The sequence below is a fragment of the Erigeron canadensis genome, unplaced genomic scaffold (assembly GCF_010389155.1).
Source record: "Erigeron canadensis isolate Cc75 unplaced genomic scaffold, C_canadensis_v1 Conyza_canadensis_unscaffolded:263, whole genome shotgun sequence".
NCBI classification, from domain to species: Eukaryota; Viridiplantae; Streptophyta; class Magnoliopsida; order Asterales; family Asteraceae; genus Erigeron; species Erigeron canadensis.
In genome coordinates this window covers 47,501-64,324 of record NW_025215673.1, presented here as the reverse complement: position 1 = coordinate 64,324, position 16,824 = coordinate 47,501, and the positions used below count along the sequence as shown (strand labels likewise).

Genomic DNA, 16,824 nt, shown 5'->3' with positions numbered 1-16,824 from the left:
GTCCCTTTCGTCCAGTGGTTAGGACATCGTCTTTTCATGTCGAAGACACGGGTTCGATTCCCGTAAGGGATAGGTACTCATTCCCGGCCGCTTTCAGTTAGTGTTCATTGCTGAGTGATCGCTCGCTATCTGGCTGGAAAAGGTGGTCCGGAAGCTTCCTCTCTCCCAGCAAGCAAGATGAGATCACCAATAGTGCACCGAAATGGCGCCGGAGAGCCGGTAACCTCGTTCGCCTAAGATCGAATCATCTGTGATTGAGACTACAAACTCTGTAAGGCTAGCTATATGCTTAACACATGCATTTCGAAAGGTCTGAGACCAGAGTCTATCTGGGTGATGACTTCGGAAGATTCACTTTTTTAAGGGATAAATTGTCTGTTACCTTTCTGTATCTACTCAATTAGACTCAGACAGAATAAAGAGTCACTTCGTCCCTCTCCCTTCGGTAAAGACTTAGTAAGCACAAAAGAGAGAAGAAAGGGATCTAAGACAGAAGCCTACAAGGAAAAGTCCCAAACAAATAGGTGCCAAAGCAAGACTAGAGGAAGACTCTTTCACTGTATGAATGATTGCCTCAACGCAACTCAAGAGGGGAAGAGAGGTTGAAAGCTTGAAACAAAGAAAGGGAAATGATAGTTTAAGATTTACCGTAGGAGATATTTCATTCTTAGTGTCAGGGAATTTACTTCCATCCGATTAAAAGAAAGGCTTTAAGGAGTCACTTTCATACAATCTTAATTTGGAGAGTTTTCTTCTACACGGAAACGAAGATCTTCGAGAACTAATATTAGACCGGGAATAAAAAAGGGAAAAAAAGTAAAGTCTAAGCGCATATGGCACGAAAAGGAAATCCGATTTCGGTAAGACTTGATCTGAATCGTAGTTCAGATTCAAGTTGGTTCAGTGAGGGCGACCGCGAAAGTCACCGAAGGGGTCAGTCTTTTCCTTCACCCCAGATTAAAAAAAAAAGGCGGGGAAGGGCGTTGCAGATGTCCGGGACGGACACGACTTCTTCTAACGCTAGAAGACCACTGGAAGACACCCGGGACCAGAGCATGTCGTGAAAGAAGCACACTGGGCGGGCGTGCTTCGACCGTGTCTCCGGGGCACAGTTGAATGTAGATATCATGAACGCGAGGTGCAGGATACCAGGCCGAGAAAGCCGGGCAACCACTCCCCTATGCGCCAATCGCTAGTGCAGCCAGGGCCCCGGCGCCCAGCTCCGCTGGAGAGGCCTCGCCTGATCTGAGAAGTGCTAATTCGGTTCGGATAGACTTCATTCAAGAACGCCGCCGCCCCTGGAATCAATAAGAAAACAAGTGCTAAGTTTCAGATCAGTGAATAAACCGAAACGAAAGAAGAGACCTTTCTCGCTCGGCGCCTAAAGCGCACTATGCTCCGCTTCAACAAATGAGAGTTTTCGGTGGAACCGGTGAACCACGCGAGCCGGTTAAATGCGTGGGACAGAGGGCTCGTAGTACCTGCTACCGCAGCTATGCGGTGGAAGGGAAGGAGCCTAAATCGACCTTTTTTCTTTTAAAAATAAAAAAAGCAGTACAAGGAGATTATACTCTCGGATGAGACTAAGTAGCTACCGACCGTTCCGACGCGCCCTTGACCTATCTTGATTAAGACCGAAACCTATCTAATTGAAAGTGGGGTCTAGTTTAAGCTGTCAAACAAATGGCCTGGAAAGAATAACCACTAGTAGGGATATAGATGGAGTCTCGCTCAGTAAAGAGAGTTGTAGATTCGTAGAACAGGAGAAGAGCCTTGACTTTCTATTATATTAGTCCAGCACGCTAGCTGCAATCTTTCTAAAGCAAGAAGGGAAGGGAGAAAGTTTACTTTGAGAAAGAAAGGCCTTCTCTTCTATTTCGATTTTAATCTTAGGAAAGGTGCGTTATCGCTTTGATTTATCGTTATCTAGGCTTCAATAAGGACGTTTAGGCTTTACTAATAAGATAGAAAAGAAAGGGCTTTTTCATCAGGGTGCGAAGGTTTGGAACCTTATACAAACAAAGAGCGTTTTCTTTCAAATGATAACCAAATGACAACTGCCTCTTCCTGCTGCGAGGGCCTTGCACGAAACCAAACCGCCCCCCCCCGACCGCTCAAGTACCAGTTGCTTCGCAGGTAGGCCCACTTAGGTTAGAGGGGCATTGTCCCTCAGTTCTTACCAACCCCCGGTGTGTTGTGTAATCGACATGTTGTTAGCTTCAACTCGTTCGAATAAGAATCTGCAATTACCTCTGCTGTCAATTTATTATTCATTCAGGGCGCTCGGCCGGTGCTCCTTTCTCAAACCAGAACAACTCTGAACGTTAGGGAAGATAAGGGAGGATCACCTGAGCGAACTGACCGAAGGGACTTGACTTATCCGAACCGAACGATAGCGGCTTAAAGCTAAGAGCAGCGTCGCTGCTTGATCGGCGGGGAGGAGCATCTCAAAGTATGGGGCAAAGGATCAAAGGCTTTTACTTTGTCACCCGGGATACACCACAGGTTGGGTTTGAGAGCCGTGTGATGGGTGACTATCCAGCACGGTTCGGAGAGCACTTTTAGTCTGCGTTGGTGAATGGAAGCCCCCTATCAAGAAAGAAGCGGCTCTTCCCACGGCGGAGTCCGCATTGACTCTATTTATTATTATGGTAAATCAGTGTATCAAGATGTCAATCTTAGATCTTATTTCGGTTCGATACGTCCACCTACTAGACTCACCTTTGGCTTTCGTCTCGGTAGGTGTATTATTCTACACTTTCCCAAAAGAACATTCATTCATTTCTTTCTTCCCCGTCGACCACGACGACAGAAACGACGCGAAAAATCCAGACCCGGAAAGGGGAAGGGCCAGTGGTGGGCATTTGGTAAAGTCGGGCCGATCGGGTGTCTTCATTCAAGCGACGGTACAGAAGAAGAACGAAACGAAGTGAGAGGCCGGGGGGCAGGGAAAAGAGTCGAGTCGATCAGGCTCGACGACCGGGAGAAGCAAAACGAAATCAGGATTTGGCCGAAAAAGAAGCAACGCTATGGATACCATGACCGATCACCATCGATAAAGAAGAATCTTTCTAAATCACTTCGGGTCAGCGGGGCCTTCAAGCATCCGAAATATGCCGGGCTTGTAAATGACATAGCCCTCCTAAATGACGGCTCCTTCAGAAAAACGAAGTTATTCAAGTTCTTTTTCTCAAAGAAGTCCCCCTCCGACAGCCCGACGAGTCATCCGCTTAAAAGGACCCTCCCTGCGGTGCGCCCTTCCTTGAATTATTCGGTCATGCAATACTTATTGAAGACAAAGAACCAAATGCATTTCGACCCCGTCGTAGTTCTCAATCATTTCGTGGAACCGGGCGTGGTTGAACCATCTACCATGGGGGGAGCTAATGCACGGGGAAGAAGCTTAGATAAGAGAATACGTTTCGCTTTTTTTGTCGAAAGCTCGACCAGCGAGAAAAAGTTTTTGGCCGAAGACAAAAAGTTGACCCACTTCATTCGCTGGTCGAATCATCCTCGCTTCGCGGGAACAACAAAAACCACCATCTCGCTCTTTCCTTTCTTCGGTGCTACCTTTTTCTTTCCAAGGGACGGGGTTGGGGTGTATAAGAACGAGTATGCCCGGAAACAACTTGAGCATGCCCGGAAACAGCTTGAGTATGCCCGGGAACAACTCCTAAGAAAATTCAGGAAAAAATGTTGGAACCTCATGTGTAAGGATAAGGTAATGGGATTGATAGATAAATTCATCGACCTAGGTGGGATAGGAGAATTGATAAAGGGAATAGAGATGATGATAGAGATCATACTGAGAAACAGAAGAATTCCGTACGGATACAACTTTTATTTGAACGAAGTGAAAAAAATGCGATCTTTGTTGTCTAATAGAACAAAGACTAATACCTTAATTGAGTCGGTCAAGATCAAATCTGTTTATCAAAGTGCTTCTCCGATTGCTCAAGATATCTCTTTTCAACCGAGGAACAAAACAAGATCATTTCGCTCCATTTTTAGTCAAATAGTGAAGGATATTCGATTAGTAATGAAAAAAGGGGTGGAGGGGATCCGTATATGTTGTTCAGGTCGATTAGAAGGTGCAGAAATAGCTAGAACTGAATGCGGAAAGTATGGAAAAACATCTAGTAATGTATTTAACCAGAAAATAGATTATGCTCCTGCGGAAGTATCTACTCGTTACGGAATCTCAGGTGTCAAAGTGTGGATTTCATATAGTCAAAAAGAAAGGGGACGTGCTATATCCGAAACGTACGAAATATAGTCAATATCGTAAAGGCGGATGTAGTAGGGGTTGCAAACCGGACGGTACACGACTTGGTTTTGGAAGATATGGCACTAAAAGTTGTAGAGCTGGTCGTCTTTCATATCGAGCCATTGAAGCAGCGCGTCGAGCTAGAATTGGGCAATTCCATCGTACTATGAGCGGACAATTCCGAAGAAATGGTAAGATATGCGTAAGAGTTCTCGCAGATCTCCCTATTACCGGGAAACCTACAGAAGTCAGAATGGGAAGAGGAAAAGGAAATCCTACGCGTTGGATTGCTCGTGTGTCCACAGGACAAATCCCATTTGAAATGGATGGTGTGAGTTTGTCAAATGCTCGACAAGCCGCTACATTAGCGGCGCATAAACTATGTTCGTCAACCAAGTTTGTTCAGTGGTCGTAACGTAATTAGTTAGTGGGGAAAAAGCGGGCCGGGATTCAAAAGAATTAGGTGAAGTGTTTGTTCCTGAACGACGGAAGTGGAAAGACACTAAGGGAGAGGGATATACTCCTTTATTTTTGTAATCGCCGAAATTGTACGACGAACCCTCTTGTTCCAGGCGTACTACCCTGATACGTTTTGGTTAAATTATCCAGGCCCGGTTTATAAAGTGATAGTAGTCAGAATAAATAAGAAAGATAAGAGCTAAGATTCAGGAAAGGAAGCTTTATGGGAGAAAGGAGAAAAAGTATCTATTTATCTGTCTATTCCTTCCTCCAACAGATGCGGGTGAATTAGCTGCCTTTATCTTACTCTTCGTTCGTCTAAATAGATAATCGATGTCCTTCGCTTCATCTGCAGTTATCGGTGTAATAAAGCAAGGGGAGAGGAGCATATAAGTCAGATTGCTTAATTAATGTATAAGACTTAAGATCAAGCTAGGAGAAGCGCTTTTAGGCGCGTTCGCTTAGCAAATCTCTAATTAGTCTTCTAGGGTGTCGGCACAGTCCAAGAAGTAGTCTTTTTCCTTTTTATAGCAACAATAAGTAGCGATTCGCCTTCTTTCAATAGTAGTTCTCTCTCTCCTTCATCTGATCCTATCTCTTGGTTGGCCTGGTCTGGTTCTTTCTTGAATGTGGAATTTAGATCGTATCCAAGTGAAAGGTTATCCCAAGTGGATGCTAAGATAGCAAGTGGATGCTAAGATAGCAAGTGGATGCTAAGATAGCAAGCTTATAAGTTGAATTAGCCCACAGGGATAGACAGTTGGCTAGTCTCATGCCCCTTTGGGGCTGGTCGCTCAATTTTTTTTCTCAAGAAAGACAGACTCACCAATAGCCAAATGCACAGTTTCCGGTCCTATTCTTACTGACTTTCTCCTCGACCGAAGGTCACTTCACTCTTTATAGCAAGGAGACAAAGAGCTGACCTAAAAGCGGAAGCTGCCTTGATCTTCTACTTATTGAACGCCAAATGAGACTGATTCAAAAACTGCTATCCCACGACCAAGATTCTTCCCTTCCTCGTGCTAATCTAATCACATCTCTCTCTATTTCCGGCTTAGCCTACCCCTCCGTGGGCTTCTATCCCCCTGGTCGTATGAAACTCTCAAGAGAAAAAATATCTCTCCCGGCATCACAGCCTATTCTATTCTCTACCAGCTTCTGAAACAAGATCGGATTGGTCATGCTTCCTCTCCCGCTGGTCGAGCTTAATTCCATCCAGCCTCTCCTCGGCTCACTTCACTACCTTTAGAGAAAAGAGTTCCAGCAAAAGACGAAGAAGACTCTCGGATGTCACTTGATCTCCTAACTGTAACGGGATTTGATTCTTTATAATAGTGACCACCTCTTCTTCACATAAAATCATTCGTTCAGAGTCGACAACCAACCATCCAAGGTCTTATGGTCCGGAGAAAGAGTGAGGGGTTCAGAGCTTCCCCCTAACGAAATCCCAGTGGGAGTAGAAAAGGCCAAAGCGGGTTCCCCCTCAGAATGTTCACCTGTAACAAGAGAAAGATCCCTGTCTATCACAGGGGTATCCGTATACTGTGACCTTACTTCCGAGTTAGAAGGGCCTTCACCCCGCGGGACCAAAGAAGAAGCTGACAACTCACCCTGACTGTTGAAGGCTAGAGGAGCATTGCTAACAGGATCCTCTAAACGATCAGAAATCCTCTCAGGCTCAAGCGGACAGCAAGACTAATATTCAAAAGCCTCGCTCTTATGAAGAGACAGGCAGATCGGAAACTCTGTTATCTAGAACATCTTTCCCCTTCTCATACTACTTTAGGGGTAGATCTATTAGGACTGGTATGACTGTTATCCTTTTATCCTGGTCGCTCATTCACTTAGCTGGAAGCACGCATTCATATCTGTCTTGGTAAGCAAGATTAGGTTAGTCTTCCTTACGAAGAGTGGGCATGATCGATTTGAAATGTGAGCGGCGGATCAGAAAATACCTAATAAGAATGCACTTGAGCACCTCAGATCAGACATAAAGCGGGAAGTGCTTGTACCTATTACTTTAGACCTGGGACTTTCCGGGCATATAACGGCTTTAAAGGTGCTCTTCACTGGTCTTTCTCCTCCGCAGGTTAAGCCTACTCCTCAATAAACATCTTATCTCATCCACCTATTTCATAGCCTCGTCTTCCTCCATGAGGCTACTACTCGACTCGGGATATTCCTACTGTTCGGACTAAACTGGATCTACTCATGCTGGACCGACTGTGCAATACCAACAATGGAGCACGCTGCCCGTCCGCGGAGGCATTCTGGTAGGAAGGCCGGCCACCACACTACATAAGATAGAGCTGGCGGAGAAAGCTCGAAGAGCTTAGCTTCCCTTGTCTCTGTTCTGCCCAAGCTTTGAACTTCCTGTATGTATTTCGATCGAACCACTTGAAAAACTCCCAGTGTGTAGGAGACAGCCCTCCCTGCAGGCCGATCTATGAGGGAAGGTAAATTCCACATCTCTATCCCCTAGGTAAAGTACTCTATAAGAAAGAAGGACAGCTCAGCTCTATCTATGAGGTAAAGATACCCTGATTAAGGCGGTGCAACGGACAGCTAGCTATAGAATCGGTAGCCGGGCGGAGCAGCTCGAAGAGGGGCATCTATCTCTATTGATCGAGCTAAAGGTTTTTATTCCGGGGAGGAGAAAAGGAAGTCAAGTGCTACTTATTACAAAAGGCGAACCACAAAAGGAAGAGCTTTTTCTCGGTATCAATGACTCACTTATAGGCAAAAGAAAAAAGAGTGGACTTGGTCATCGCTATTGGTTTTCTTTAAAGATCCATCAACTCAAAGAGAATGATTGTCGGAAGCGGAAGTGACTTCGCGGGCGTGCATACTTACTTAGTTACGACTTCTTCCAACTGCGAGGAAAAAGCTTTCCAGCAGTCCAAGCAGATGCGAGTGAAATTGCTGCTCCGGAATTATTTTTCGCTTTTATGAAGCCTGGAACCATGTGTAGCCTGTGCGAAGGAAGCCTAGACTGGAAAGGTGGGATCGAATCCATCCTAAAAAAGAAAGAATTACCCTTCATCTCTTGAGCTCAGTAGGATATACTTGATTCAACTTTCGGTTAGCATGAAAATGCAACTATATGCTTAACGCATTTAGTTCAATGTAGGTGTAGGTAAGGATGTGCTCTAAGGGATAAATTTTTCTATTCCCATCCCGAATCTACTTATCGATACTCGTTTCATTCAGTTCTTTATAAGAGCAGTAGTCACATCCTGTCTTCTATCCCCTCCTCCACCCCATGCGCGGAAGGAAGTTTCTTTTGGCGGTATCGTATATAAAGATTACGACTTAATTTAGAAAAACTCTTAATATCGTAAGAGAAGAAGAAGAATCTGACGCCCAAAAATCCCATTTCTTTTCGTTGGTCAACAACCAACAAAACAAATTTATTAGTTCTTCACTACTCGTACAGGAAAAAGTAACTTTCTGTATGGGGGGAATCCTTTATTCTCAATCAAGATGCCTCAACTGGATAAATTCACTTATTTCACACAATTCTTCTGGTTATGCCTTTTCTTCTTTACTTTCTATATTGCCATATGCAATGATGGAGATGGACTACTTGGGATCAGCAGAATTCTAAAACTACGTAACCAACTGCTTTCACACCGTACGAACAACATCCGGAGCAAGGACCCCAACAGTTTGGAAGATATCTTGAGAAAAGGTTTTAGCACCGGTCTATCCTATATGTACTCCAGTTTATTCGAAGTCTCCCAATGGTGTAAGGCCGTCGACTTATTGGGAAAAAGGAGGAAGATCACTTTGATCTCTTGTTTCGGAGAAATCAGCGGCTCACGAGGAATGGAAAGGAACATATTATATTTGATCTCGAAGTCCTCATATAGCACTTCTTCCAATCCTGGATGGGGGATCACTTGTAGGAATGACATAATGCTAATCCATGTTCTACACGGCCAAGGAAGCATCGGTTTTTAATCTCCTTATGACTTGGTCGTTCAGAAGAGATTCTTTCTCGATCAGAATAGTGGAATGGAAGGCACTACAAGAAAGATATACTCCTTTTCAAATCGCCCCGCGAAGACAGACGTTCAGAAAGGTTCTCGAGATTCTCAATCGCTCTTTTTTTAGTGGGGAGGAATAGTACGGGAAGGGAGCGAGACCAAGCCGAGACACTAGTAGAGTAAGCCCTTCCCACGTGTCAAAATGAATTGCAGCCTCAACCAGAGAGATCAACCTGCGCCTTTGATGTTAGGCCCCGGTGGAAAGTTTTCCGAAACCGGAACTTAATGGAATTGTTACTTTCCAAAAATGCTTTCTGAAAAGAAAGAAGGTCCATTTTCCCACGTAGTTCGTCGGTCAAACCAACAATTCTCTTCTCAAAGTAATAGGGAGATCCTTTTCTAGTTAGACTTCTTGCAATGAAAGAACCATCCCTTCCTATTTGTTTGTCCTGTCAGATAGAAAGAGAGACCCCAAAGAGCCTTCTTTACCACTTTAGGGGGCGGGGGTGAAGGGGGGGTTTACATGCAACCGAGGCAAAGTTGTTTATGATTGAATCTCAGAGGCACTCTTATCATTTGGTAGATCCAAGTCCATGGCCTATTTCGGGTTCACTCGGAGCTTTGGCAACCACCGTAGGAGGTGTGATGTACATGCACTCATTTCAAGGGGGTGCAACACTTCTCAGTTTGGGCCTAATATTTATCCTATATACCATGTTCGTATGGTGGCGCGATGTTCTACGTGAATCCACGTTGGAAGGACATCATACCAAAGTCGTACAATTAGGACTTCGATATGGGTTTATTCTGTTTATCGTTTCGGAGGTTATGTTCTTTTTTGCTTTTTTTTGGGCTTTTTTTCATTCTTCTTTGGCACCTACGGTAGAGATCGGAGGTATTTGGCCCCCAAAAGGGATTGCGGTTTTAGATCCTTGGGAAATCCCTTTTCTTAATACTCTTATTCTCCTTTCATCCGGAGCTGCCGTAACTTGGGCTCATCATGCTATACTCGCGGGGAAGGAAAAACGAGCAGTTTACGCTTTAGTAGCTACCGTTTTACTGGCTCTAGTATTCACCGCCTTTCAAGGAATGGAATATTATCAAGCGCCCTTCACAATTTCGGATAGTATTTATGGTTCTACCTTTTTCTTAGCAACTGGCTTTCATGGTTTTCATGTGATTATAGGTACTCTTTTCTTGATCATATGTGGTATTCGCCAATATCTTGGTCATCTGACCAAGGAGCATCACGTTGGCTTTGAAGCAGCTGCATGGTACTGGCATTTTGTAGACGTGGTTTGGTTATTCCTATTTGTCTCTATCTATTGGTGGGGAGGTATATGAAGGAACGAATCAGTGGATTGAAGAATTCAAGCTCGAAGACAAAGAGAAGCGGGCTTTTCCAAAGAATTACTGCAGCTTTCCCACTCCCTTTTATTATCATATACAAAAAAGTATCTTCCACTTTCCTACTAAATCTCTCTTTATTCTGGCACATAAATGAAGGGATCGAAGAGATTATGGCAGATCATGTTCACCAAGAAATGACCTGAAATTGGATCTTGGTCTATTTGAGATTGTTCCTTTTAATCGTAATCAAAGATGTTTTCTTGTCTCTCGTTTCTTTTCTGAACAAATCGAAGAACCTAATGGATCGAACTCATCCTTGGCTGCTACGAAAGAAATAGGCCTTGCGTTGCGGAAGGAACGTTCTGCTCTGAGTGGAAGGCAAGAGCTCCTTCCCTCCCTTCCTTATCGACATTAGCTGTATCCCATATCTCCCCATATCGTATTTAACTAGACCCCATCCCTCGCTTTGACTGTTCACCATATGTGTATCGTACCGACCCCATAATCATACGTACAATAATTTATTCCTTCTCCCCATATCACTCATTCACATGCCATCTCATTGTTCACCCGGAAAATCTTCTTGTTTAAGACAGATCGCTTCCCTCAGTCAGCGGGGGGCCTAGTCGATGTAGGCCCCCAAACGGCGGGCAGACCAGTCGAAGGAGTAGTTCACTTACCTGTTTGTACATATACTATACTCATACCCATATTACGATACATATGTGTTCACCCTATCTTGCTTTCACGGCTTTGACCGGGAACCAAACTAAAGAGCCAATACACCAACAACCAAGAAACGGGAGTGGGTGGTCCCTAGGAACGGCAGAAAGGAAGTACTGGTTCAAGCAGATACGAGTGACGGAACCGGTGTTGATCAAAGACATGCGCCGAGTGCCAGGAATGACTATAAGCCGATAGAGTCGTTTTAACATGCCATGAACCGAGATACAATTTGACTAGTGCCAGGTACAAGAAAGAGTGGAGTTGATTTACAGATACTAGTACCTGAATGACAAGTGACGAAAGCAAGAAAGAGTTACTAAAACCATTACGAATGACAAGTACACACAAGAATGACTCGATCGAGTCCCGAGAGACAGATAGAGCTTAACTAAAACGTCCGCCCGGTCATCCTTCCGCATCATCATCCGGCGATGAAATCGAGGGATGATATCAGGATACCCTGATCGATTGAGGGAGACTGATACAGGCAACAATTCGGGTGGCTTCGGAATACCTCCGTAAGCCATCTGAAGGGATGAAGAAAACTGTTTTAGATACAGTGATGTGAATCAAAATCCCGACTTCCGTACTAGCCTGACCACCTGTTTTGAGAACAAGTAAGCTCCAATGCATGCTTACTTAGTCAAACTATCATGAGTTATAAGGATCATACGGTTTAAGTATGACCTTGAAACCCGAAAATCTTACAATGTCGATCCTAATGCTACAGTTGCTATCGGTTGCTAGCCTCAAAAAAATCTTTGTACCCTCATGGATACGGTCCTGAGGCTTCTGAATGATAGAATTAGAGGGTCCCTTTCGGACGTGCAGATTGAGGTTGGTAGGATATAGGCGTTAGGCTCTTTCGATGGCACTGAAAGGCCTGTTATCGTACTCTTTCGTATATAGTTGTCAAAGACACTGGAGAGAACTAGTCTCTCGGGCTAGGGACTCTCTATCTATATACTAGAAACTGGATTTATAGCGAGCTTTTACTATTAGAACAAGGGCATAGTTTTAGGGACACTCACGTCTTTTTTTACAAGTCAAACTTGTCTCTATATTCAAGGGACTCACGATTGTGCAACGAAGTCTCCTATTCGGCGCGATATTCACATTGATTCTGGAATAACTTATCATATGCGGCCTCTGCTGCTGTTCACAAGTACAAGATGAGGATCAGCAACAGGTATTACCAGAGTCTCATAGCTTATTTGACAGAGACGACGTTTAACCTTTTCCGCGGTGTGAACCTTGCGGGAAGTGTTGTATACTTTAAGAAGAGAGATCTATTCTACTTCTTTATTCTATCAAACCTGAAAACGAGGCCTCCGGTAAACAAGCTATAAAAGATGAATATCGCTCTCTCTAGCTAACCTGGAAAAAGTCTACCTTTGCGGAACTGGAGCCGAAGCTCCTTCCTTTCTTCCTCCCTTGTTCTATTACCCCAAGGCCTCCTCGGTCTTCTTGGACTTGGTTTCTGTCTGATTTCACCCGCACTGCTAATGTAGGCTTTTGGGGGGTAATGGCATCGGCACACTATTCGTCTAAATAAGTTCTCTTTCGTCTTCCAATAGTTCTGACCCGCAAAGTGAGCCCCGAAAACTGTCAACCTATGACCAACTCAAAATTAGAGTAGCTGATAGAGTAGAAGGTGGGATTCTATATTCTATAGCCTATGCGCCTGCTTATGATGAGATAGAAGTAGGCTCCCGGTGCGTCTTCCTTCGGTCGGCTTGTCATCGAAGGATGTTAGCCAAATCAGAAGAACTATAGGCTCGAAGGCTCGGGTTGGTCAAGCGAACTGATTCATTGAATTCTTCGCCTAGTCTTAGCACCCGCACAGTAGAGGGGAATAAGCAACGGACATAGAATAGAGAGGCAAAGAAAGAAGGCAAGCTGAGGTGGAGGGAAGCTAGGATCGACTCGGTCTCTGGAGCTGTAACCATAGTTTGCGAGGGTCCGAAGAAGAAAGTCGTAGCTTGTGTGTTTCTGGAATCTGGACTGGCTTCGTCTTCCGAAGGGACCCTGCCCACGCACGGAAAGCAAGCGCCAGTGGCGGTACGGCCTGAGCTATCTAGGCAAGAGTCGTCCGAGACAGAAACAAGTGGTACTGACTACACGGATGCCACTCGAACTGATGACCCATATAGGGGGAGCACGTCGCATGGGAAGAATCGGCGTTTAATGCGGGCATTGTTGCAAGTAGGCATTATAGTAGTAAATGGACATTACAAGTAGTGGAGAGTACAGAGTACTACTCCAAGCGAGACTCGTCTAAGGGTTCAAAACCTGTGACAGCGGGTGCGGACGGTACTGAATGGCGGGTTGGTGAACCAATAGGAAGGCCAGGGGCATACGGATCTTTTTAACCGAAAGAGAGGCTGAACCAAGGAAGCAACCATACTGACTGAAGCCAGAAGAAGCGCGGGGAATGACTATCAGACAGAACGGAAGAGAGGGAAGGGAGCTCAACCGGTAGATCAGAGGTATGGAAGTGAACGATAGTAGGAAGAAACACAGGGTTTAAGCTGGTAGATCAGAGGGAAGGCAGTGAACGATAGTCCCACTAATGCTAGATGAATTTCCTTGTCATGATAGGTAGATGAAGATGGAAGATGGGAGATCTGTAGCTAGAAAGCTGTAGCAAGCGAGGGCTTTCGTGGATCCTTCCGCGGTGGAATTGCTGTCAGTCAAGCTAGAAGGAAGGCAGGATTAGCTTTCAAGCAGTCTTCAAGCATGACATGAATTCAAGACAGTCTGCTTCTGAGAATCTGATTCTACTTTCATGCCACCTTTCACTTCCCCGTGGCAATGCCTTTGATTCTGGCTTTAGATTAGGGTCTTGCTTACAATAATCAATCTTTCATTCTCTTTCCCAGTTCAGTGCACTATAAGCAATTAAAGAAGAACTTAGGGCTATGGTCTCACTTTCCCTAGTCTCATAATCAAAGACTACTAACCAATCCTAATATGTGAATAGCTTAGGTGCTGTGGACTCTATTGCTTACCGTAGACTCTCCTTATAAGCCATAAAAGAGGGATAGGCAGTGTGCATTCTTCTCTCGGCTCTAGAACAGAAATCGGAGAAGTGCTACCTGTCGACTGACCTTAGGAGGGAGACTACCGTTGACCGACCTTAGAAGGGAGACTACTTCCCACGAGGGGAGGAAAGTCAATAGCGTAGATAAGGAAGTGGCTATTCTTGTTTGTTCATGACTCCGCTGCGCTCCTATTTCATGGAATAAGTTTTCTCTTACAGACAAAAGAAATGGATTTATTCCGGCTAGGGAAGGAAAGCGACGAAGCCTTCGGTAATACCTCTTCTTCCCGAAAGTCAGATGCTTTCTAGATATATCAATAGAATGTGTAAGCCGAAGTAGAAGGTTCAGGCTAACGGGTAGCCAACAAGTATGCTTGACTCTTTTCGGACCTAGGATTGTCTTTCGGTTTTCAATCTATTATCAAAATGATAAAATGTAGTTGTTGCTCGCCTGATAGTAAGTCGCTCGCTTCATTGAAGGATGTCTCGTATGAAGGGAATCTCGAGTTGCAACCATGAGAAAAATTCCCTATGGACGTTGAGGCCCTACCTGTATAAGCCCTGCCGTTCACACTTTACCTCGAAAGCGCACTGAACTAATAATAAATAGTATAGTGACAGCGATTGGATCTACCATAACAATTAATCTAACCCGGCTACTTAACTGCTTTTCATGTTCTTGATGAAAGAGGGCTTAACGGTTAGAAGCGGAATGATTGGACAAAGCTGAAGAGATAGCCTTCTTACTACTCTCGCTACTACAGTTACCTCCTAGAAAAAGAGACTTAGCTTGAATACGAACTCGAACGGACAAGATGAGAGTAGCTAGGTTTGATCAGGTTGCAGCTGTCGGGGCAACACTATGTCTTAGATACTTTTCTTTCAGCCGTAGCTCCCCGCCTACGAACTCCGGCTTAGTATCTTCGGTTTCATCTTATAGGCTGACTTGCATCACTCTAATAGGATTCCTTGCTTTCTCTCTAAGCCCTTAGTCTTGCAAAAGACCATTCCCTCACAATAGGTGCCTTCCATTCAAAAGACATTTCTCTTGTTCGAGGCATATGAATCTTTTCGATATGCCACTCACTCAAGTGCCATATCTGATTCAACAGCGGCACCGTCTATTGCAAACATAGCACTGGTTTAAAAAAACATCGCTTATAGCGCAAGGGATGCAGATTCCATTCATGAAACCCTTCCAAGCCAAGCAGCTGCTATTTGAACAACGGATATGGAGACAGCGGATGATTAGAACAAAAGCCATTCTTTCACAACCGATTCAGTAATAGCACCAGCGGCGAGTCAAGCAGGTTTTTCTTTTATTTCACAACTCCTTCCTTCCCTCCCTTAATCCGTCCGTGCCCTTCCAGTCGCAGGATTCAACCGAGTTAGGAGTTTCCCTTATTCATCATCCATCTTGACGGCTTGCCCGTGCGTGGAGTATTCCGTCCATTTATTTATTGAAGGCAAATCAAGATCTATTACTATCTGTCTTCAAAGGATCCGTTGTTAGCAGTGTCATCAATGTAAGCGAATTGGCTGGTTCCAAGGCCGTATACTATACTAATAGGCGCTCCTTTACCCTTTACCGGATACCGGAGGCTGCTACTATGATTCCTTCTTTTGGATTGTATACCACTAACGACTATCAAGATAGGCAGGCTATCCATGATATGTTCTTTATGGAAAGACGGTTGAGGGGCACTACACTGACTCGCTTTTTCCGAAAGGTTTGATCTTCGCCGCCTCTTTCCCAAGTCTCTCTCACCTTGAAAGCAAGAGCATATTTAGAAAGGATGCCAGTTTCTATTGAATCTCTTGCCGAATGAAAGATTTTCATAGTGTTCAATCAGACTATGTTTGAAAGAAGGACGTAACCAGTGCTAGTTGAATCAGCCCTTACTCTTTTCTCCTAGTCGGTGTAAAAGTAAGCGCTCTTTCCCTACCCTGCTCGAGTAGGAGTTCTTGGAGATGAAAAGAGAGGAATGAGATGCTGCGCTTAGGTCCCTCTCGTCTTCTGCACCGGCTACTGGGAAAAGAAGAAGGTATATACCAAGAGATGATATGCCAACAGCAGATGATTTCATAAATGAGTCAAAGAAGATCTTTTTGCAGCGGATGCTAACACTGGATTTCTTTCTCCTCTTGAGAGCGAAAAGCGAGAACCTTTCTAGGCCTCTTACCTCCTTTACTACTTGAACTATCAAGCCTTGTTGAAGTCAACCAAGTAAGACAGAAAGACGGAAGCAAAGCAAAGCATAAAACTGAACCCAGAAGGGATAGCCTTAGTTCTGTCTCGAGGCCGGATGGTAGCAATACACTTCTGACCCAAGCCCTTGAGCAATTGAAGTAAGTAGTCGGCTATTTCTGAGGTTAAGCGAACACAGTCAGTGACAAGGTCACTCTCAACTAAGCTGTACTGGAAGCCCACTCACTCGGGCAAGTAAGCGAGCCAAATAAAAAGTTCGGGTGGAAAAGTTGCGGTTATGAAATAACGGGCTAGATTTATATAGGAGACCCCATGAAAGAAGAGAGAAGATACCTTCGCCCACCCATCCGATAAATATAAGTGATGGCCGGCATATGCCTTCATAAGCGGGAATAGGAAGACCCACCTTTCAATTCTCCATTTGACCGGATAATAACTATAAATTCCAGCCTTACACGCAATAAGGACTTCCAACTAACTTCCTCACTGGTTGGCAGAGACCCTATTCGATCGTATGGACCTATTCCCATTTATGGGACAGTATCCCTGGCTCTGTAGAGCTGCTGACACAAAACTTTCTGCTGCCTGCGAATTAAGCTGTATAAGGCAAACCTTGGCAACTGACAATTGAAAATCAGGGGAGGTATGAAATGGTTATCTCGGCCGGCCCCAACACAAAGAGCTGTGGGGCTAGGAGTGTTTCAATCTTAGCATTCCGAGACGGTCGTCGAACTCCATAAAAACGCGTTTGAAGGGACTTTCATTTCTGCTATCTCAACCT

At 44.6% G+C, this 16,824-nt stretch overlaps 3 protein-coding genes and 1 non-coding gene across 4 annotated transcripts; all 4 read left to right on the top strand.

Annotated features, from left to right (window-relative positions):
- On the top strand, positions 1-72 carry TRNAE-UUC. The gene has a single exon. It is a non-coding gene; the product is annotated as a tRNA-Glu (tRNA).
- On the top strand, positions 29-4,344 carry LOC122584394 (ribosomal protein S3, mitochondrial). Its single transcript, XM_043756575.1, has 2 exons — positions 29-907; positions 2,641-4,344. The coding sequence occupies exons 1-2, from the start codon at positions 834-836 to the stop codon at positions 4,274-4,276; spliced, it is 1,710 nt and encodes a 569-aa protein (XP_043612510.1). The 5' UTR covers positions 29-833; the 3' UTR covers positions 4,277-4,344.
- Positions 4,345-6,794: 2,450 nt separating this feature from the next.
- On the top strand, positions 6,795-9,112 carry LOC122584405 (putative ATP synthase protein YMF19). Its single transcript, XM_043756584.1, has one exon. The coding sequence runs from the start codon at positions 8,210-8,212 to the stop codon at positions 8,687-8,689; it is 480 nt and encodes a 159-aa protein (XP_043612519.1). The 5' UTR covers positions 6,795-8,209; the 3' UTR covers positions 8,690-9,112.
- A 106-nt stretch (positions 9,113-9,218) lies between these two features.
- LOC122584404 (cytochrome c oxidase subunit 3) lies at positions 9,219-10,777 on the top strand. The gene has a single exon (XM_043756583.1). The coding sequence runs from the start codon at positions 9,262-9,264 to the stop codon at positions 10,057-10,059; it is 798 nt and encodes a 265-aa protein (XP_043612518.1). The 5' UTR covers positions 9,219-9,261; the 3' UTR covers positions 10,060-10,777.
- The last annotated feature ends 6,047 nt before the right edge of the window (positions 10,778-16,824 follow it).

What these genes read in the sequence shown, in the direction of transcription:
- LOC122584394 (XM_043756575.1), top strand. Translation starts at nt 834, where the DNA reads ATGGCACGAAAAGGAAATCCGATTTCGGTAAGACTTGATCTGAATCGT. An exon ending in GATTCAAGTTGGTTCAGTGA is followed by an intron (nt 908 to 2,640) that starts GGGCGACCGCGA and finishes CATTGACTCTAT; the next exon opens with TTATTATTATGGTAAATCAG.
- LOC122584405 (XM_043756584.1), top strand. Translation starts at nt 8,210, where the DNA reads ATGCCTCAACTGGATAAATTCACTTATTTCACACAATTCTTCTGGTTA.
- LOC122584404 (XM_043756583.1), top strand. Translation starts at nt 9,262, where the DNA reads ATGATTGAATCTCAGAGGCACTCTTATCATTTGGTAGATCCAAGTCCA.